Source organism: Bradysia coprophila, unplaced genomic scaffold (assembly GCF_014529535.1).
Source record: "Bradysia coprophila strain Holo2 unplaced genomic scaffold, BU_Bcop_v1 contig_94, whole genome shotgun sequence".
Taxonomy (NCBI): Eukaryota; Metazoa; Arthropoda; class Insecta; order Diptera; family Sciaridae; genus Bradysia; species Bradysia coprophila.
The window spans coordinates 1,256,459-1,280,447 of NW_023504022.1; the positions used below are offsets into that span (position 1 = coordinate 1,256,459).

Below are 23,989 nucleotides of genomic sequence, written 5' to 3' on the forward strand. Positions count from 1 at the left end.
CATATGGTGCAATTATGAGCAATTTTATTTTAGACTGTACGCTCTGTTATCCAATATTCAACAGCTGTCACTGTTAGTCCAACAACTATTGAAAAAAACGAACCCTTTACAATTTCACTTCCATTAGTTCCATCTAAGCTAAAGTCGCGTCCATATATTCCAAAAGTATAGAATTCTCTGATTTTACCACGTGATTTCATGGAGTATTCCATAATCGAGCTGTCACTCCTAAAATAAGTGTTGTCATTAATTGACAAGCATTGAATCACACAAAAAGAAACTAACGACAATAATGCTTTAGTGACTCCGAATTGATTAATCTTCAACGGCATGATTGATGAATCTAAAGTTGTTGGAAAATAGATATATTGGTCACCGATCGGAAATTGACCAGTAATTTCTAACGTGTGCCAATCATGGTCGAAACTAAGGGATTCATTCCTTACACCACAAGTTGATTTATCGTATGTTTGACATGCTATCACAGCACATACAGTTACACCATACCCAGAACCATCCATTATCCCTGCAATGAAAGGATTTTTTTTTCTTTTTTCATAGCAAAGCGTGGAAAGCTTACGAATTCCGTGGAAAACTACAGCTGCGTAAATATATGACATTTCTTCAGTGGATAATTTTTCAAATCCATAGACGAATTTGCAACAGTAGTTTTCATCGTGACATAAGGTCATAAAATACGTAGAACCAGTAGATGATGGATAGTGCACTAAAACAATAAAACGTTATGTCATAATGTGTATTAGTCTCTCGATCACTTGCAACTAATTCTCACAAAATTGGACAGTGTAGTTCTCGAGATTCTCACGATTCAGAGCCATTACAGCTACTTCTTCTCTTCCTCTTTCCACTGAGCTTTCCGTTACTGGAATTTGATCACCAAGACCAATTTTGGGTACGATCGCAGTGTAAAGATTTGTAGTGTTCATCCCTTCCATGATGGAAATCAAAGACCCTCTTCTACCCGCAAATATACCAGTACCAGTGCTACCGATTAGCGGATTGTTTGCACCAGCTGCCAACAGATTGATATTGTTTGTGTATGCCCAGCTATGTTGAACTTGTACTGCAGTTAAAAATGGCATTTCGCTGTACCACATGGTGGGATAAATGATGTCAGTAATGTTTTCGCTTCGAATCAGCTCCAACGCTGGATAGCGAAACAGTATATCGAAACAAATAAAATGACCAAATCTAACGCCAAAATCTGTTTCGAATACGGCTAACGTCGGCACTAACGGCCTATCAACATCTTCGCCAAACAAATTAAACTTGCGATAACGTGAAACAACCATTCCGTTTCTGTCAAAGACAACATTAGTATTGTAATAGCTCATTCTATCTTCACGATCCGAACAATTGCGTTGGTCATTCTGTTCTATCATATCTTCATCCGGACAGTAAACTTTAGTAACGACACCAACAACAACATATCGTTGATACATTTTGGCTGAACAAGAAATTTGCTTCACAAGATTATCTTCCAGATAGTCTACGCTGTCACAGGGCGACACCTTATCCTTTGGCTCTGGAATTTCAACCGCTGTTTGCATTTGATTCAAGGTCATTTCAGGAAAAACGATGATGTCCAGAGTCATAGGCGCGGTTCTCATAATTTCCAAATAATTAGCCAGATTTGAAGCTGTGCGCGAGTACTGTGTTATGGATGGTTCTCTTTCGTAGTTGAATTCAACAACACCAGCCTCGTAACTTGGAGAGGATGGTAGAGAAATCTAATTAAAAAACTTGATTTATAAAGAGAAATTTGAAAAAAATAAAGAATTCTACTTGAAATGAAGTCCCAAAAATTAAAAGAATTGTCAGTAACAGTAAAACCTTCATTTTCACGTGACGTTTCTTCGACGAAACCTAATCAGCGAATGCTCGTATTTTATTCTCCGCTTGTTGTGCCTTTGCTCAAATAGATATGATTAGATTGTCGACACTTAATCAGTAAGCCACATGAATGCGGATCGGTCACATTCTAATATACTCAGGTAAGCAGGTTAGCATCAACAAACAAACACTAGTATTAGGAGCAATCCTGATTTGTAAAAAGAATAATTTGAAGTACAAGTTAACAACGCACAGATCTATACAAGCTTCTGAAGGAACAGGTCTCTTATTCTTTTCCTCGGACTGTAAAGTCTGGTAAATACGTACATGCAGCGTATTGCGTATACGAGAAAATTTCGCTTTTTGCATCTTTGTTCCACGGAATATTTTATAGAATGCAACGAGAAAAATAAATCAATTACACCTACAAAAATATCACAAAAAAATAATAAAATCAGAATTTCAGTTGGTTACAAAATTCGTTATTTCAACCAACTGTCACCAATTTTCGTTGTGTGAAGATTATTTAAAAAAAGAACCTTGAAACACGTAGGTACATAATAGAACTTTTCGATCATAGGTGCAGTGACAAAAAACGTCGAATTATGTTCGTAAGGCACAAAATAGTATATTTCTTACCGAGAACTAAAAAGTGATATCGCAAAAACTGCAGGTTATTTCATTAACTTTGGGAACACGGGAACACCAACCAGTGCATACACTCCACCTGTAGTAGGTCTTCCCAAGACCGACATTAGTACAGCATAACAATGATTTTATATAATTATTTCTTGAGTAATTGCCGAAAAACTGTTCGCGGGACCCTCTGACAAGCCTTCACTTTTGAACACTTTGCACCGAAAACAAACAAAATTAATCGAAAAAATTAAAGATGCTTTCTGGTGAGTCAGTCAAGGAGTCCTGACTCAGTCTCGCCAACTTCTTGTTTGTTACGTTTGTCTGAAGCTACATGTCATATTATACTTGAATGGTCCGTTGCCAATTTGCAACGTTAAAAAACTGAGTGAATTTGTGCACTCCTTGACTGACGGTCTGCATGCGCAAACTCCGTACGGAAATAGGAGTTCTTATGTCGGTCAGAACCCGTACGGTAATCGACATTCGGAAGGACGTTTGGGTTTTGCGGGCTACGAGCGTGATGTCCGTGGTCGTCGGTTTGTTAGGCGGCTGGATTATTGACCCATGGGCTCATCATCTCTTTGTTAAGGTGTGGATCTTTGTGACTACTTTTCTCTTCTTAGTTTCAATTTTCTTTGATTTTCTTGATTTCAATTTTCTTTGATTTTCTTAGTTTTAATTTTCTTGTAGTAGCAACCGTTGAAATTGTGTTGAGAATAAAATTTGTTCGACGATGAGTGAGTAGCCTTTTACTTTTACTTTTGGTGTTCGTTGTCAAGCTGAGAAAAGGATTTCTGTTCTCGTGACTGCCTGAACCAGAAGTCGTGCTGTGTCTGATTTAGATCCGTGTCTGACTATTTTCCTCCGTGCGTAAGTTTGAGCTCGTTGAGGTATCAGCGTTTGTTTAACTAGATCTCGACTTTAGGAATTGGTGAGATTTTTCGCGACGAAGCTGATAAGAGAAGTGAGTCTGAAAACCGGATTGTTTCCTTCACGAGAAGCGAAGTGAGGTTTTTCCTGCTGTTTGCGTGCGTGTGTCCAGCTTCGTCCATCTGTACGGCTATTGATTTTGGCGTGCGTTATGAGTGAGACTGAGGTGAGAGATTTTCCTACTTTTTCCATTATGACTACCTTTTTCCGTTGTAACTGCGTTTTCCGTCTGACATGGAGTTTGTCATATGTGTTTTTTGTATCGTTGTTGTGCGTTATGGTGTCTTGCTGCTGAGGAAGAGACGATCAACCGTTCGATCGAAATTTCTTATTAATGTCATTTCAGACGTACGTCCAAATATCCTGACATTGTACACACTTCGCGTTCAATTGTACATGTCCCCTGTATCGATGGCACATTTAGGAGACCTCTATGGACTGTTTGCCACCGACTGATGAGTAGCAGTTCCTAGAGCTCCTAAATGACGAAACAGGTTGTCTCTGTTTAGAACTTGATTTTATCAAGATCACCTTCTCCTTAACGGAGTCCCATGTGTAGGCTCCAACGAGAGTTCTTGTTTGTTACGTTTGTCTGAAGCTACATGTCATATTATACTTGAATGGTCCGTTGCCAATTTGCAACGTTAAGAAACTGAGTGAATTTGTGCACTCCTTGACTGAGTTGTTTGATGGTTCCTCTATTGCGCGACGGCCGCAGGCCGGAGTGCTTTTACAAATTATTCCTTATACCTGGGGGTGTTTGTTGGGTGACACAGATGGGATTTATACTAAAATTGGGTCGATATTTTTTTCGCCGATTTTTTTTTCATTTTTTCAACTGTGTCTTAAAACGTCGGGCGGGAACCACCCAACATGATAGAGGCGAAAAAAATGTGAAAAAAAATATTTTTTACCATTTTTGAGCGAAAATGAAAAATTTACATTTTACTTCGAAAATTTATGTAGTGGTGCGATGGGTGCAACGACACCCGAAGTTGCCATAGATCGACGCAGAATTTCATGGTCAACACGTAGATACCAAACACTGATCCATTCGGTTTACTCTTCGGGGAGATATTACTCGAAAGTTATTAGGGTCACTTTACTTCACTAAAAAATTTTTTGCTCAAAAACTGTGCGATTTTTTTTCTTTATATTTTCACCTATTCGTGCACTGGAACAGCCCGATCGATACATATATGACTCAATAAATCGATATGACACATTTTCGAGAAAAGTGAAAAAAAAAAATTTTTCACTTTTGGTTGACTTTTGGTTTTTCACCAGTTGCAGCCGCTGCGTCGGTCGGTGTGTGCGGGCTCAAAATGACGGTGCGTTCAAGACCTATCTAACGATGCCAAACACGATATGGTACGGTTTGAATTTTGGGAGAAAACACTTTCGAAGTGAGATGGAAACTTAGGGTCGGGAACACTTTCGCACTTGCTGTGCGGATCAGGTGAACTGTGGTAACGGGATTCCTTCTCTATTCGATAGAGCAGGTCCTGAGCTTTCATTAGACACCTCACACGCCGTGGTGGTTATGTTTTCCGCCGCACAAACACTCTTCAAATGGGTCACTTCGAAGCTACTCCAAAGCACAGTGAAGCAAAAATGTTTTTGATTGCCGTTTGGCCATTTGGGATGGCATTTTTTTGATATATGGCTCATATTGACGGGTGAGTCAAGCCCGTTCGAATGCATATAAATTTTTGGTGGTGGACGCTCCACTGCCGGCACAGCGGTCGAAAATGCAATTTTTTGCCTTTTTGATAATTTGGATACGGGGATTCGATTTTTTTGGTCTGTTTCGACGGATTAACGCTTTTTAAGCTGATTAGCGTTTATTTAGTGCATTTCGCACGAATATCGACTGTGGGAACAATGGAAAATTGTCGGTGTGGTTACATTTATTGAAATTTTTCTGCGCTCATGGACTGTAAAATGGTCGTTTCTTTTTTACTGGGTTGCCACTGTCAACAGCTGTGTAACGGCAGTACGTTTCGCATTTTCCGACAAACATTTATGAAACTGAAAAATATCGCTTATATCCAATAACACATATAGAGTAATGGATCGATCGGATCGAATTTTGCCTATTAGAAAATGTATCGGAAATTCGCTATTGAAAACGATCAATACGTTACTTTTGTCATTTTCTAAGCTGAAATTTCTATTTTTTTTTCTCTACAAAAAGTGGACAAGATCTCTAATGTATTGATCACATAGAATTATTGGTTTTACGAAATGAAGCGAAAAATCGCTAATTTAGCGAACCCAAAGAATATTCCATTTTACAAAATATTGTGAGAATTGCTATTTCAACAAAATCATTGAATTTTCCCTTTTACAATATGTGGGAAGAATTTCGAATTTTTCCTTTTACGAATTGAACCGAAAAGTCGTTAATTCAACAAATTGATGAAAGTTTCCCTTTTACAAACAGTTGGGAGAATTTCCAATTTTACCTTTTACGAATCGAACCGAAAATCGCTAATTTGGCAAAGCCAAAGAATATTCCATTTTAGAAAATATGGGGAGAATTTCTAATTGACCAAAATCACAGCGCGTGATGAGAATTTCTATTGGAACGACCACAACGAATTTTCCCTATTACAAAATGAGCTCAAAAATCGCTAATTCCACAAATTCATTGAATTTTCCCTTCAACAATATGTGGAGAGAATTTCCAATTTTTCCTTTTACAAAAAAATGAGCAAAATGTCCAATGAATCGATCGCATCGATTTTTCCGTTTCACAAATTCAACAAATAAATCGGCAGAGAATATTCACCTTTTACTAAATGAACCGAAAAATCGCTAATAACAAAAACCAAGCAATATTCCCGTTTACAAAATGTAGAAAGAATTTTCAAATTTTTATTTTTAACGAAGCCATCAAATTTTCTTTTTACAAAATAAGCCGCAAATCGCTAATTGAGAATGGAAAAATTGCATTTTCCCTCAATACGTTACTTTCGTCAATGCAAATCTGATAGCCGGAGGCCCGGGGGTGTGGGGGTGGAACCCCCACTCACTTCGTCACTGAAATTTCTATTTTTTTTTCTATAGAAGAAATTGACAAGATTTTTAATGTAGTGATCACATAGAATTATTGGTTTTACGAAATGAAGCGAAAAATCGCTAATTTAGCAAAGGCAAAGAATATTCCATTTTACAAAATATTGTGAGAATTTATAATTGACCAAAATCATGCAATTATTGCTTATACAAAACGTGATGAGAATGTCTAATGGAACGACCACAACGAATTTTCCCTTTTACAAAATGAGCTCAAAAACCGGTAATTCCACAAATTCATTGAATTTTCCCGTCTACAAAATGTTGGTAGAATTTCCAATTTTCCCTTTTACGAAACGAACCGAAAAGTCACTAATTTAGCAAAGCTAAAGAATATTCCATTTTACAGAATGTGGGGAGAATTTCGAATTTTTCCTTTTACTAAATGAACCGAAAAATCGCTAATTTAACAAATTTATAGAATTCTCCCTTCTACTAAATATTGAGATAATTTCCAATTTTCCCTTTTACGAATCGAATCAAAAATCGCTAATTCAACAAATTTATTAAATTTTCCGTTATACGAAATGGGGGTAGAATTTCCAATTTTTCCTTTTACAAAAAAAATGAGCAAAATGTCTAATGTATCGTTCGCATTGAATTTTCCGTTTTACAAAATCAACAAATAAATCGGCAGAAAATATTTTACTAAATGAACCGAAATTTCGCTAATAACCAAAAACCAAGCAATATTCCCTTTTACAAGATGTAGAGATGTATTTATTTTAAATGCGACAAAAAAGACTGCTCACAATTATGGCGCAGCCGGTAAAACATCGATCTTTTCTCAAAAATTAAAAACTAAATTAAAGATGTAGAGATAGTTTTCAAATTTTTATTTTTAGAAAATGTGAGCAAAATTTCTAATTGAACGAAGAAATCAAATTTTTCCTTTTACAAAATGAGACCCAGAACCAAGCAATATTCCCTTTTACGAAATGTAGAGAGAATTTTCAAATTTTTATTTTTAGAAAATGTGAGCAAAATTTCTAATTGAACGAAGAAATCAAATTTTTCCTTTTACAAAATGAGCCGGAAATCGCTAATAAAACAAAATCATTTAATTTTCCCTTTTACAAAATGCGGGGAGAATGTCAAATGGACAGATCACAACAAATTGTTCCTTTTACAAAATTAGCCGAACAAAGAGTTTTTCCGTTTTTATATTGAACTAAAAATAATTAATGAAAGGGCCCGTTAGGATTTTCCTTTATACAACATTTTTTAACTCCTTTTTTCCAAAAAAAAGAACGGAACGCAACACTCAACTATGAAGCCCAACTCCCCCACGGACAGCAACTAGGATCAGTTTTTTAAGGCAGCTTTGCTGCCTTCAGCGCCGTCTCCAACTGTGCTTCGATCATTCTGTTTGCATATTTTACTGTGGATGGATATCGTCTATGTATTGTACTAATCATGAATCGTCTCATTTTCAATCCTATCTCATTATCAATCATATCTCATCATAGCACATATGCCATCATAGCACAGATCCCATCGTAGCACATATCCCATCATAGCACATATCCCATCATAGATCATATCCCATCATAGATCATATCCCATCGTAGATTATATCCCATCATCAATCATATATCATCATCATCATCATCATCATCATCATCATAATCAATCGTATCTGTTCGTCAGCATAAACGCCAAAAGAGAGCATCAGTCAAGGAGTGCACAAATTCACTCAGTTTTTTAACGTTGCAAATTGGCAACGGACCATTCAAGTATAATATGACATGTAGCTTCAGACAAACGTAACAAACAAGAACTCTCGTTGGAGCCTACACATGGGACTGAGGTGAGAGATTTTCCTACTTTTTCCATTATGACTACCTTTTTCCGTTGTAACTGCGTTTTCCGTCTGACATGGAGTTTGTCATATGTGTTTTTTGTATCGTTGTTGTGCGTTATGGTGTCTTGCTGCTGAGGAAGAGACGATCAACCGTTCGATCGAAATTTCTTATTAATGTCATTTCGGACGTACGTCCAAATATCCTGACATTGTACACACTTCGCGTTCAATTGTACATGTCCCCTGTATCGATGGCACATTTAGGAGACCTCTATGGACTGTTTGCCACCGACTGATGAGTAGCAGTTCCTAGAGCTCCTAAATGACGAAACAGGTTGTCTCTGTTTAGAACTTGATTTTATCAAGATCACCTTCTCCTTAACGGAGTCCCATGTGTAGGCTCCAACGAGAGTTCTTGTTTGTTACGTTTGTCTGAAGCTACATGTCATATTATACTTGAATGGTCCGTTGCCAATTTGCAACGTTAAAAAACTGAGTGAATTTGTGCACTCCTTGACTAATCCAACGATCTATCACTCATTTGAATTGGAGAACCCGTGTTCCTAAAGTTAATGAAATAACCTGCAGTTTTTGCGATATCACGAAAAGCTTAAAAATACACTGAAATGTCACTTCGCAATCTGTTGACAAATGAACAATGAAAATGTTATGAAAAGAATCTTCCATATATCATGTACCAAGCGGATAGCAAAAACGGTGGAGGTACATCCGATCGTCATTTTGTTGCACAACATCTTATGATTAGAAAACCTTCTAAATTGCTTACTGCCTTTGCGATCAAGTCAGATGTGATCTAAACTGTTCTTTCATAATTTTGATTGATGCTACCTAGTAACTACTTCTTTAACTGCTTGGACACGCAAAGTATATGGTGCCACCACAATACAAGCAGATAATGAGAACTAACTACCTGTATGTCAATGGTGCCAATCGACAAAATCAAAAATGAAATTGAATTCGTTGGTTCAATTGAATGTGGGAAGTGTGTAGGATGTAAAAGTAATGCATCCTACAATCCCATAGTCATAATATAATTGAGTACCTGTACACAACATAAAAGCATTTGAAGTAAATATCATTTTCATGCTTCGGGGCCGAAATGAGGGCAATTTTAAGAATTTTCTCGGGTTTCCGGCCCTCTGCATGAAAACTTACATGTGCACCTGTTTGGGACGGTTGATTTAAGGCAATTTCGCGGATTGTAGGCCGAACGAATCGTCCAAAACAGGTACACAAATAACCATTGTCTGAACGCGTGGCTTTGGCGCTAGAGCTCTCGACTCATATAATCGATAGGTCGCGTGTTCAAATCCGCGGCTGGGCAAATGATTTTTCCTTCATTCGCTGTTTAAAGGTCCTCAATAGTGGTGACTTTATCACTATTTTATTTTACCGGAAACTTATGCACATTCAAATAAAAACATTTCCGGCAAAAAACCGTTTTTTAAATTAACGGACAAAATAGTTTCAGATTTGATGTGTCACTTACGACTATCTTCACAGCATTCATGTCAAGAATTTTTGTTCACGAAACGTATTGCAGGGCTTTCTAAGTACATAAATTCAAGAAATTGAGCACTAAATTGCACAATCGAAGCTAAATTATTTATAAAAACCAAATATTCACAACACTGTTTCAGTAAATTAATTTGACTTTAGAATTATTTCGGCGAATTAGTGGTAATTTTAGTTTAGGACACTAGAAAGCGCACACGCGGAACTATTTTCTGGTCGAAACTGAAAGTGTATCACTTTGATTTACGCTAAATACTTCAAGTATTCGACATTTTTCGATTTGACATTTTATCAAAACAAAATTCTAAAGTGGCAAACTTAAGACTTTACTTTATGTGGAATTTGGGTGGAAATCACAATTTTCAGTGAATTATAAAGTAAAAACTCTTTCCGGTTTCTTGTACATAGCAATTTAATTATTTTCTTTTGTTTGTTTCATTTTTATTTTGCATGTTTTTTCGTTCTTTATTTGACTGGTATTAACGTTCAAAGCCGAAATGATTAAAAGACACAAACGAAATCAGAGAAACTCGTAGAAACCTCTTATTCCAGTGATTTCCTTCATTTTTCGTCCATTGAAATGAAAATCCACAAAACTCACATCAAATTTATACAACAATCGGCAATGTTATAACATGGCTCTGATGTGCCTTTGTTATTGTCTCTGTGCCTTAGTAAATGAAAGTTCGAACTGTTCTAAAAAACTTACAGTCTACTGACAGTCTCTTGACAGCCTTTTTGAATATTGAAAAATATTTAAAAGAAAGTCGTGCAAAATTATTAAAATAATTTTTGAATATATTTTAATTATCGTAAAAAAAAATCTGCAAACGCAGAATTGTTCTATTTTGAATAACGAATGTAATTAAATTATAAAAATATTTTCTCTTTCCAGACTAATTCAGATTATTTATACCTTTTTTTTGACTCACAGTCCTTTTCTACTTCTATACGACCAGTTCGGATCTGAGACGCTAATCGATACCGATAGTACAATCATTCAATTGTGAGGAAATTATTCGCAGCGATAACATATCGACAAATAATACTTATTTGCTTAGTTCCATCGTAACGGCGAACGGTCATAATACTCTCTAAGATGGTAAGATACTGTAAAATATCAATTTAGTTGTCTAACTAATTGATCCAACAGAAAACGAGAGTACTTGTACTCGTACTATGCATATGCACATTCCTTAGTCTTACCAGTGCAATTCCAATTAACACCAGACAAACCAACAAAAAACCGATTACATTTGAAGACATTTTCACTGGTCGATTTTATTTCGCCAGTTTTAACGGTTCATGGATCTCGGGTATGTAGATTATTTGAAACTGTTAACAATACCACACACCGATCGATATTACTGAGGCCCCACAGTGTCGATTCGAATGTGTTTTATTGTTTCATAATTTTGCAGATGAAGAAATCCTGTTCCGAAGAAATGGTGACCTAATTAAATACGATGTGTCTAATGGAAATAGCCAAGTATTTTTGGAAGCCGATGTTTACGTGAGTTTTTCTAAAGATTAAAGAGAAGTAAATTGGAACATATTCACGAATTATAGATTGATTTATCTTGAAACTTGTCATTGGAACCATTGTATAACGAACGTTTTCTTAAAGCAGTAATATGTGTAGTGTAGATATGACTTAAAGGGGGGCTAAGAGAGCGCAGACCGTTGACGTTTCATAAGATTTAATTCAATTTTTATATATTTACAATTTACAAAAAACGCTATTGATTGCAAAACGGAACATGGCTTATAACATAACATCCGCTTGTATTGTTGCATTCAGTAGCACACGGGTCGACACATTTACCATGTCTGCATGCCATATGTGCAGAACAGTCGGGATTATATGTACACACCTCCTCTTTTTTACATTCGGTAAGCGGGTGACCACTATAACCCTTAAGACAACTACAAATTGCTCGATGGTTTGTTGCCGTGCAATCGGCATTTGTTGCACAGACCTTATCAATGCAAGGATCTACGCATTGCCGATTTTTGCACTCCAAGTGATCAGGACACTGGAAATTTGAAGTGCATCTCGTTCTGTTGCGCTCTGTAAAGTAATAAAAAATTATAGTCTACAATAATCGTAAAATGAACATACTAAATATGCTATCAGTTCGAGAATTGGTTTGAACGACCTATAAAATGACATATAGATTAGCGTTTACAAAAAAAAACGTTAGTAGCAAGCTGTTTAAGTAAATGTTACAGAGATTACATTTTCTAAGTAGCTTGTTTAATCTCAGTTTACTTTTTTATTAAATTTATTGACGTGTTACGACAGTGTAAATGACGCATATGAAATAGTATATTACAGCAAAGCCCATGTAAATGGCTGATTACATTAAGCGCTTAATGTAATTAGGTATAGCACTCTTAACAGCACTCAAGTAGAAGGCTGGGACAATCAAAGTTGGCTATTCTTATGATTATCAGTTATCTATTCAGTTAAATAGAATAACCAATTGACGCCGTAAGTGCGGTCGAAATTCAAAATGGAAAGTTCGTAATACTCTCTAAGGCAGAGTCATTTACATACAATGAAGCGTTGAATAGTTATTTACATAACAAGGGAGTTGAAAAGTAGAGTTTTTGTGTGAATTTTGTTGATCCGAGGTCAATACACACGAAAGCGAAACTTTTCAACTTTTATCCCGAGTTATGTAATGGATTTTACATGCAACATGCGTCGAAAACCGTACTTTTCATGTCAAATCCCTTACATAACTTTGGATGTTTTCGTGTGTTTATTGACCTCGGCATCGCCTCGGATCAACAAAAATCACACAAAAACTCTACTTTTCATCTTTTTATCCCTAGTTATGTAAATAACTATTCAACGCTTCATTGTATAAAAATGACGCTATGTGGACACGAAACACCACAATTCACTAATTTCATACTTATTTACCTATCGGAACACTTCATTTTCGAATTTAACTTAGAAAACTATTTTACATCAAAATGATCAATGATTTTTGGAACAAACACATTTTGTTGTTGATAACTCATCAACAAAAATCGTGGTGCTAGGGGTAAAAAAGATCACAAGATCATTGAATCAAGAATCGTGAAACAGAAAACGTCAGAGTAAGTCCTTTTAAATTGATGTGTTTTGTCTATTTCATTTGTCCGATGCATAAAACGTTGTTCGTACCTCGACAGGAAATGGATTTTTTCAGCACACGTCCTAATTTCCTGTTTTGGTACTATTGCTAAAATACTATTGTTAAATGCTGGTTTAACTCAGTAAAATATAATTTTAAAAGAGAATTGTGGGAAAATTATCAAACTTTTTATTTTAAAGTAATCGATGAGAATTTGAATTTATTAACTTACGTGGAACTGAGCCTGTCGACGCCACTATACAAAGAACTACAATAATAATTGCCTACAATATATGAAATAGTAAAAAATAATATTCCGTTATGTCACTTAAAGAAACGATCGACTTACACAAATAAACCTGACCATTTTTATAACAGCTCAGTTAACAGATAAGTTGTGATCAGTCGATAAGAAACTAACTAACCGGACGAATACGCTTTTCATTATATTTCGTCATTTGTTTTGGATTGATGTTCTCAATAACACCGATGGAAGGGGAACAGTTTGCGTTAATGAATGATAAAATAGTATTTTTCGTTACGAGTGACGAAAAGCGTGCATGGAAATAATGCGGTATCCTGGTATCCTAGATACCGGGAAGTCGTCGGGGCGAAAAATTGGATACCGGGAAATTTAGCCTTTTCAACAATCAGCTAGATGAAGTTTACAAATTATAAAATATGTAAATACTCATCACATGTAAAATGATCATGAATTTTCGGTAAAAATAAAGAAAATCTAAAATTTTCTTTTTTGACTGTAAAAATTAGACCTCACCGGGAAATGTATATCACCGGGAAATATCTATCAGCGGGAAGTACGTACTGGCAAATATCTATCAGCAGGAAGAATTCTGAACTAACCGGGAAATATCTGTCACCGGGACCGGGAAATCGGAAATAACTATCACTGGGAAGAACTCTCCGGGAAATTTTTATCAGCGGGAAGAGCTTATCAAGAAGTTTTCGTCACTATCCCGATCCCGATGAATTATTCTCTTCAACGAACTAAACTTTTGATGAGTTACTACTTCTGGTGAAACAGTTCCTAATAATTAGACCCGTACGAAGTACTGGGGTCTTATAGGTTTACGCATACGTTTGTAACACGTCGAATTGGACTCCCTGAGTAAGGGGAAACCTATTATGGTTGTCTACACGGAAAATTCGGCAAATTCGACATTTGTTGTGTGCTGCATATATTTGCTGCAGACTGAATAATGTTCCCGTGTGTTGTATTACAATAAACATGTAATATGAATATTTTCAAAATATAGTTCCGGCAACAATATTATTCAGCTCGTAGGAATATTGTGAGGTTCCCAGGTATATATTTGCTGTGTGCTGAATTATATCTTCAAATTAGTTGTGGGATGTATTACTTAACTTTACCTGCATGCCGAATATTGACTAAATGGTACTATCGAACTATACCTGCATGCTGAATATTGACTAAATGAATAAAGTCGTCTGAATTTAGAATGGACTATGCAACAATAAATTTATTGTTTTAATGAAATAAAAGGAAGATCTCAAGAACATACGCATAAAGATGATTATCAAATCTAATTTTATTCCTTCATTTAAAGTTATTTCTATTTTTACCGAATTAATATGCAATGCCCGAGTAAAAATGAAAGTCTCAAAGGTTCGAAAAGAGACGTCTCACGTCTCACAATACAAAGGATTTGAGACCGTGAGACGTCTCTTTTCGAACCTTTGAGACTTTCATTTTTACTCGGGTGATAATGTTACATTTATGTATTTCAATAGAAATTTTGACGAACGAACTTTTAAATCCATTTTCGGTGTTAAAGGCTTTTGAAATGTTAACAGAAATAGTTGGTGGTATTCAGCAATAAATGATGGAATTTGTTTATGTACTGTCCGTTTGACAAGAGGATCGCCACTATTCAGCAGGGGGTTTTGAACATTTGTTTTTTACACGTTGGCACACGTGCTCTTGTCAGATTCAAGATTCTTTTTACGAAGGTTACGCTGATTATACTTTGTGAAAAAGGCCAATACCTTGCAAATATGTCACATCTTGGACAGAATTTGACACTGCAATATCTGCAACATGAAAAAACTAAATGTTCGAAACCCCATGAAACCCCGTGCTTCCACCTACGTAATATACACAAACTATAGGTGACCCAATCTTAATTTGTTAATTCGCGTAATAGATGCTCACTATTAATGTGAAAAGTTTTTTTGTAGAACGATTGAAAAAACCTCTAATTCAGAACCAGGCTCAGAATTAAAATAATAATATCCGATGACATTGCTTAGTGGGGAGAAGTACTACATTTCATAGAAAATAAATTCAATTAAATGTTGTTGCATAACCCATTCTAAATAGGGACGACTTTATTCATTTAGTCAATATTCAGCATGCAGGTATAAATATGCCTCTGTGCTGCATAAAGCAAAGTAACAACGGTTCGAAATAAGACTGCCACTATATGCAAGCAGTATAGCAGCAGTGGTAAAGTCGTTGGCAGTCAGAAACTGAGGTTAAGCATCGATGGTCGCGGTCCGTACTTGGGTGGGTGACCGGAAAAAACGTAAGCAAAAAAAAAAAATTCTGTTAACAATTTCATATGATGAATTTAAATATAAATCTACGGCTAATAACAAATAATAATAATCAAATTGAAAAAGTTTTTTTGTTTTTTTGTTTTTTTTTTGCTAACGCAAATAAAATTGATAAAGTTAATTAAATCAATTTCTTCTATTAAACGATAAATTAGGTTGTTTATTGAATTGAAAAAAATGGCGTCATTTTATATTATAAAACAGGCATACAGCTAAGACATGCATGCTGAAAAATAATATCCAGCACACAACAACAATATTCATTAGGCGGGCATTGCATGATCCTCAGATCAATATGCAGCACACAACTAATGTTCTATAATCGTGAAGCTGTTCCCGATTTCTTCGTCTGGGGTGCATATATGAGTTTTCCGTGTAGAGATGCCAAATCCGCGAAAAAAAAAATCCGTCTGTCTGTCCGTCTGTCCGTCTGTCTGTCTGCACGATAACTTGAGTAAAACGCATCCGATTTTGAAAATTCTTTTTTTTCCCGTTTGGTAATGTCAAAAGACAGGCTAAGTTCGAAGATGAGTGATTTTGGATCGACCCCTCCCGAGCTGTGGCCCAATAAGTGCTTTACGGTTTTTCGAAGATATCTCCGGACATTTAAACGTTAAACTTGTAAGGGATACGTCAAATAAAAGGTATTTACAATACCGATCGACAAAAAAAAAGTTTATGGAAATCAGATGAGCGACTCGTGAGTTAGACCCCTTGGTGTGGAACAGGCACAGGGCGACAAGCAGTTTTTGCTTGTAGGTCGGCCAAATTTGAACATATTTCGTTCGTTTTAGCTTTATTAGATAGGTATTGACCGTACCAATCAGGGAAAAAAAGTTTATGAAATTATGTTCTCCGGAGCGTGAGCTAGGTCTCTTGGAGTGAGCTCTTATCTGGCTACTCGGCCGTACAGTGAACGTGGAGTATTTTGTCAATATCTCGAGTAAATTTTGACCGAATTTCATGAATTTTTTTTGTTTGAAAGGTATTAACGAATGTAAAGCGTCGGTACTATTTCCGGTCTCCTAACAAAATGGCTGCCGGCGGCCATATTGGATTTTAGTAAAATTGAAGTATCTTGGGGAAAATGGTACTAAGAGAGTTTCTGTTAACATGGCAATAATGTGTTAAGTGTGAGGGGTTTCAGGGATTCCATATATGGACATCTATATATACCTATATACAGCTATATTGAGCTATATACAGGCATATAGAGCTATATAATAGCATATTCCTCTGTGAAATGTTTATTTACAGTGAAATATAGGTAAATATAGCGGTATATAGCTGTTTAAATAGGAATTTATGAAATTTGACTTCGTACGGGGCTGTCTATATTGCCTCCGGCAATTTAATTGTATATGATAACAAGGCAAAGAGTGGATAATGTAAGTGATTTAAAAGGAAGAATAGTTTTTCAGCAGAGAAGAAAATGAAGTAAGAGAAATGAAGAGTTTCACATTAAAGGCCTTTGATACGAATAGGTGTTTCGTACGGGTCGGCGTTAGCTATGTTTCACCTACACCTATGAATTTAAAAACTTCGCCTGCGGCGCTTTTACTCAAATTAAAGTTTCATTTAGAATTTTGAGTTTGTACAGTTTGAAAGAATGGTACAATTTTTGCATCATCAAAAATCAATCTTCAAAAAATTTGGCTCGCTCCGCTCAAGATTTTTTATATTTAAGTAAATTAAAACAGAATTTCCGAAAGATTGTTGTGTCCAACATATCTGGCAAATTAGAACAGAAGATAATATTCCAATGAGTTTATATCTGTTTTATCAAAGGATGGGCTCGTGGAGTTAGCATCTTTACAAACATTCTCATCTACAAATTAATGAGTGAAAATTCATGCAGATGAAAGTCACGAAGGATATAGCATTGTAAAAACTAATGTTAGAATTAAATCTGCACAAAAAGACTAGAAAGGGCTTGGGAAATAATATTCGCACCACCGGGAAGTCAATTGCGACTCACCGGGAAATTTTTGTCACAATTTTCGGATACCGGGAAGTTTTGACTTGGTTACCGGGAAGAAAACATTATTTCCATGCATGACGAAAAGTAGAATTTTTCAGGACTAGTCTGAAGCTTAAGGCGTGTCCTGAAAAAATTCTGCTTTCGTCACGAGTCACGAACTGCGTTTTCTGTGCCGTACGGATCATAATGAGACGAAAAACAAAACAAAAACATTACAACAATTTCAGCTTTTCTTAGCAATCACTTTTCGATCGTAGGTGTAATGACGAAATACGTCGAATTATGATTCTAAGGCACAGAAACAGTTATTAGTATATTACTTCCGAGGTTCCAAGTTGTGTACTTGACAAGTAGGGAATACAGCCCTCCCCTTCGGGTCGGCCTGTAACACCCCACTTATCAAATACACAACTTTGAACCTCGTAAGTACAATGCTTTACGTGATTAGGAAATTTAAATGAAAATGAAACATGCTGTAACACGTAAACAGTATTTAAGCATACACTAATCATAGATTGTGGCACTGCTCCAAGCGTTAACATAGAACATATTCACGGTGGGGCTGAACGAACTTTAAATAAACATGTCGACTTCCATCTCGATTCTTTTCATAGCTGAGTTAGGGGAGGCGTGTACTATCCAACGGCACATGTTGCAGGCGAAACCGCTGAGCCGTTTCTGAGAACTAGGAATATCGTTGCCTGGCTCAGCGGAAGTTGCTGGACCAGTGTTTAAAACTGGAATCGATAGAGGGACAAATTCTAAGAACAACCATGTAAAAATTATTGCTCTCGGTCATTTGGTCGCAGAGCAATAGAAGCGGAAAGTCGAAAATTCCACCTCTTCAAGGGGTGATGCCTCCTCGACGAATTTCTCGATCCAGCACTTCAATAGCGTTTCTAGACAAGGTTAATGTGCTTTTTCGAATGGCAATAATTTTTTTTTGAAAGTGGTCTCTTGGTACATTTTCAGATAAGTCACTTTTTTGCAACCCTCGGTGAACTTTAGCTACTCCCATACCTTGCCGGTTGGAATATTTCAACACGACATACCTTGTTAGCCTGAAGTCTAAGCTTTTCAATGATACCAAATATGCCATGTATGATTCTCAGCAAGAACTATTTATGATAAAGATTTTGCATCGAGGTCGGGCTACTAGCAAATTTAGGGTCATCTGTTGTTAAAAAGAGTTTTTACCGGATGTGAAAAAAATTCAACTGGCTGGTCTCAGTAATCACAAAACTAGGCGCGTAGTTAGCTTTTTAGCTGCTAAACTAGTCTTACCTTTACAATATAAATCTAACCTCAAGACTTCGTATAGATGTGTTTTTAACTGATCAAAATTATAGTTCTGCCTAGTGTAGCCAACCAAAACGTTTTAAATTCCACAGAATAATTGGGTATCACCGAGCTTCACATACTCAACTGACTACACTAAATTGTTGGTGCGTTTCAATGTTACGTATGTCTTCAGACATTCCGTTGTAGCACAGTATGACGTCTACGACATTGCCAGCAAGTACTAATAGCTGTTAATTCGGCGCAGAAGGCTTATAATTGGAAACTAATTTTTTCTTGGGCAGAACGATTACGCGAGTCGGCAATGGTGAACCTCTCAATTTTTGTGTTTTGTCGCCCAATGGCAACCTGGTAACCTTTGTTAAGGACAACAATGTTTTCACGCAGACGATAAACGCTGATGAAATCCAATTGACTAATGACGGTATCAATGGCGTTGTGTATAATGGTGTGCCTGATTGGGTTTATGAAGGTTTTTTTTCATCCTTTCTAAGGGAAATTATTTTGATTTGATAAAGTTGTCCAAATCAATAAACAGAGGAGGTGCTCGGCAGTGGAGGAGCCCTATGGTTTTCGCCGAGTGGAAATAAAATTGCAATTGCGAGTTTCGATGATACCGATGTGGAGGAATTCACCTACGTTCTGTATGAAAATCAATATGAAAAAGAAGAACGCCTCAGATATCCTAAGGTATGAGATAAATCTAGACTTTGCCGACCGGACATTTATTCGAGATCCAAATGACCTGATTTTCTGTCCGAATCTTCTTTTTGAAGTTGGATTCGAGTTGGGACAACAAATTTGAAGCCCGTGCGGTTCCGAGTCTGGGGCGCTCAGAAAAGACATGTCAATGATGACTAAAATTCCGGTATTCCACGGCAGAGTAAAAGTAAACCTGGCAGGAGCGGTTCATAATTGAAACGTCAAATGAGGGACCTAATACACTGTATGAAAATGAACACTGACATAAGTTGAAAAATTTAATTCGCAAAATAAATGAGGCTACTAGATAATTCAGGTCTCTAGTCAAACAAGCGCTCCTGCCTTGGTTAATTTTACTCTGCCGTGGTTATTTCATTTCTATTTAAGTTCCGTTCTTCTGAAAATATTCAACCCTCGTCTGATGCTTCCGAAGTTGGAATACTCCCCCGAAAGCAGCGAGTATCGACCAAAACCTCATAGATATTTTTCGAGTATTTAATTTTTTTAAACTGAACTATTTTCGAGCTACGCGTTTGACACCTGTCCATTAACTTAAAAAGTCCGATTCTTAAGTCGTTTAAATACCATCCCAAAGATTTACAAAAACAAGGCATCAGAACAGTCGGAGCGTTTGCTGCGACTTAGCCCCGTACGACCCGTAATCCTTTTTCGTCCGTAACCATAATACGTCCGTAGCCGTAATACGCCCGGAACCCTAATACGTCTACAACCCTCTAATGCGTCTGTTACCAAAATGCAAGTCAAGTTGGGCATGGTCAAATTTACTGAAAGTGTTCATTTTTAAAATTGCGCATAGCGCAATTACGAAAGCCCGTACGAAGTACTTTTCAAATAAAACCAACAATTTACGACATTATTTTAGAAACCCAAAATTTTTTGCCAACTTTCCATTGGGTATCCAATTACCTCTCAAATGAAACAAAAACTAGCAAAATCGGTTGAGATTTACTCGATTTATGTGCAAAAAACACTTAGGGCCGAGTAGCGGCCTTAGTCCAAGGGCCCAAATTTTACACTTTTTTCGCCACATTCTTTTCGGTATTCAATTACCTTCCATAAAAAACTAAATCTAGCAAAATCGGATGAGATTTACTCGATTTATGTGCAAAAAAACACTTAGGGCCGAGTAGCGGCCTTAGTCCAAGGGCCCAAATTTTACACTTTTTTCGCCACATTCTTTTCGGTATTCAATTACCTTCCATAAAAAACTAAATCTAGCAAAATCAGATGAGATTTACTCGATTTATGTGCAAAAAACACTTAGGGCCGAGTAGCGGCCTTAGTCCAAGGGCCCAAATTTGAAACTTTTTTTGCCATCATTCTATTCGGCATTCAATTATCTCTCAAATGAAACAAAATCTAGCAAAATCGGATGAGATTTACTCGATTTATGTGCAAAAAAACACTTAGGGCCGAGTACCGGCCTTAGTCCAAGGGCCCAAATTTGAAACTTTTTTCGCCACATTCTTTTCGGTATTCAATTACCTTCCATAAAAAACTAAATCTGGCAAAATCGGATGAGATTTACTCGATTTATGTGGAAAAAACACTTAGGGCCGAGTAACGACCTTTGAGCCCTCCCAACAAGCTCGCGTTGCATCCTACACAAAAACAATGTTCAGCAACTTTGTTCTACTCGTCAATACCTTTCATTTGATATACCACAAGCAGCTATTGCGTGCGTATTTCGGTATATATCGTCGAAAGACTGAAAAACACCTATAGGGCCCTAGCTCTGGAAGGGCCGACCCTACCATGCCCATTTTCGAACTTGACCTTACTTTTGTCGATACCAATCGGGGAAAAAAAGAATTTTGAAAAAAGGTTGTGATTTGCTCAAGCTAGAGGGGTCACAGACGGACGGACGGACATTTTTTTTTATTGCGGATTCGTCATCTATGAACATAACCAAATGCTTTGCCCTTACTGTCTGTTTCCAATTCGACGTGTTACAAACGGCATATTAATCTTATAAGCCCCAGTACTTCGTACGGGGCTAAAAAAATAATCGAAAATCGTCTTTGCATAGGCTGGCAGAATGAATCCAACAGTCCAATTCAGGTATATTGATCTGTCAGATCCTTCGATGACGTGGCACACATTTGCAGCACCAGAAAAAGTAACAGACGATCACATTCTTTATTCTGTCAATTGGATTACTGACGATGTCGTTGGCGCATTTTGGTTGAATCGAAGGCAGAATCTCGGAAGTTACCAGATATGTAGTACTATTGGGAGTCGAAATTGTTACGAGGTAAGCTGTGTAAAGGTAAAGAGTGCCTTGGAGATTGAAGGCCAACGTGACTCGTTTCTTGCACGTATCAAGGCATCTAAAACCAAGCGCTACGGAAAAATCGTTTTTTTACACAACGTCGCACGGAACGCAATGGCTCTCCATCCAACATTTGAACGTACTTTATATGAGAGACCAACACACTTCAAGCATGAGTGATCATGGTCAGCTGCATAAAGTACTAGTACTCTATTTTACATGAAAATATTTTTACAGTGTTTTACGTTTGTATGATACACTGTCCAGTTTCAGTAGTCTATTTGGAGTACCACTAATGCTTGAAATGCGTTGGAGAGGCCTATAAATTTGATATTTTTTCTTGTTCTAAGGCTTTTGATTTATCTGAGCCAAGTGGTTGGGTAGAAATCAGCGCCATACGATGCACAGCCTCAGGGAATCCGTGTTTTTTTATCGGTTTCGGCAATGGACTATGGCGATCAATTCAACGTTTTAATTTAAATTCACCGGACGAACCGCCTAGCACGATGTTTCCCAAGAATTCCACTGTACTGAGTCTATATGGCTTCAGTGACGATGGAAGTGACGTGTAAACAAATATTTTTTTCACAATCATATAAACAAAAACCTTATCTTCCATTTGGGTTTACGCAGTTACTTCACGTCAACTCTGCCAGGTCAACCGAATGCTCAGCACATTTTTAAAAATGATAAATGTTTGAGCTGCGACATTGTTGGACCAGAGGATGAATTGTGCGATTTCAGTAGAGCAAGTTTCAGTAAATCATTTACCTACTTTGCTTTTACATGCGCTGGACCCGGGCCATCTTACACACGGATATACCGGACGGATGATGTAATATCTTCCGATATACACTTCATTCATAATTATTTTCACGAAGTTGATAGGGGACGGAACTGCTCATTTGGGAGGAAAACATAAACAGTCGCTTAACACTGGAGGAATATCAACGGCCACATGTTCATTTTGAAAATGTAACGGTCACCGACGGATTTGTTGCTATCGTTAAGTTAACATTGCCACCGGAAATCGACATGAATAACTCACCCACCGACATCAAATATCCGATGGTTGTTGAAGTTTATGGCGGCCCTGATTCCGTCGAAGTGACAAGCTCATTTTCCGTCGGTTTCAAAGACTACCAGGTTACGTCCCACAAAATAATCCATTGTCGTATTGATGGTCGAGGTTCAGGAAATAAAGGCAAAGAAATGCTGTTCGCCATCAACAATCAAATGGGCACAGTGGAAATCGAGGACCAAATTGCTGTAACGAAATATCTTCAGCAAAAATATCGCTTTATTGACGAAATGAGAACGGGTATTTGGGGCTGGAGCTATGGCGGCTATGCAACGGCGATGATATTGGCCACGGATGTTGAAAAGATATTCCGGTGTGGCATTTCGGTGGCACCGGTATCGGCCTGGATTTATTACGATTCTATTTACACTGAACGTTACATGGGTCTGCCGACGTTGGCTGACAATTTGATCAACTACAATGCAACAGACGTCAGTTTACACATTGGCGAACTAAAGAGTCACGAATTTTTGTTGATGCATGGTAACGCCGACGACAATGTTCATTTTCAAAATACAATGGTCCTGACGAAAGCTTTAGTCGATGCCGGTGTACAATTTGAACAAGCTGTAAGTGTAACGGAATATGTAGTAATACAAATTTTGAGTTTTCACTTGTTTTTGCACACAGAGCTATCCTAACGAAGCGCACAGTTTGGGTGGCGTTCAACGACACGTTTATCATACAATCGACAATTTCTGGACGAAATGTTTTCAAAATTGAAGTTCTGAGGCTTACAACGCACACAGTAACTCATACATAAGTCGTATAAAGTTGGCATACATTTTGTACAACTTGAATTATACAATAAAGTTTTAGAAAGATTTTTCTTTCGTTGCTTATTTTATTAGGAAAATTTAAATTTCTGACATGTGTGACAGTTAAGTTACTAGGCCTATTCTCAAAAATACGATCGTGTTGGTAGAAGACAGCATGATCTACATTTTTATTCATTTGGCCAAAAATGTGCCATCATGGCTTCACGGTTAAAAATCGATTTCTATAGGTCTCTTCCAAGGTCGTTCAAAATGTCAATCGTCACTTTGAAGTTTTAACCAACAAA

At 37.0% G+C, this 23,989-nt stretch overlaps 2 protein-coding genes and 1 long non-coding RNA gene across 3 annotated transcripts; 1 reads left to right on the top strand and 2 right to left on the bottom strand.

Moving 5' to 3' along the window:
- Positions 1-7: 7 nt before the first annotated feature.
- LOC119084813 (vanin-like protein 2) lies at positions 8-2,063 on the bottom strand. The gene is made up of 5 exons (XM_037194885.1): positions 1,807-2,063; positions 794-1,751; positions 581-727; positions 286-526; positions 8-228 (listed from the first exon to the last, which is right to left on the bottom strand). Exons 1-5 carry the CDS (start codon positions 1,858-1,860, stop codon positions 30-32), a joined length of 1,599 nt encoding a protein of 532 aa, XP_037050780.1. The 5' UTR covers positions 1,861-2,063; the 3' UTR covers positions 8-29.
- Positions 2,064-10,837: 8,774 nt separating this feature from the next.
- Positions 10,838-23,761, top strand: LOC119084807 (venom dipeptidyl peptidase 4-like). The gene is made up of 11 exons (XM_037194878.1): positions 10,838-10,946; positions 10,998-11,160; positions 11,266-11,357; positions 18,943-19,070; positions 19,135-19,322; positions 19,389-19,540; positions 21,603-21,827; positions 22,196-22,413; positions 22,479-22,680; positions 22,734-23,495; positions 23,557-23,761. The coding sequence occupies exons 1-11, from the start codon at positions 10,944-10,946 to the stop codon at positions 23,647-23,649; spliced, it is 2,226 nt and encodes a 741-aa protein (XP_037050773.1). The 5' UTR covers positions 10,838-10,943; the 3' UTR covers positions 23,650-23,761.
- On the bottom strand, positions 11,549-13,419 carry LOC119084818. Its single transcript, XR_005089149.1, has 3 exons — positions 13,322-13,419; positions 13,205-13,256; positions 11,549-11,915 (listed from the first exon to the last, which is right to left on the bottom strand). It is a non-coding gene; the product is annotated as an uncharacterized LOC119084818 (long non-coding RNA).
- Positions 23,762-23,989: the final 228 nt, after the last annotated feature.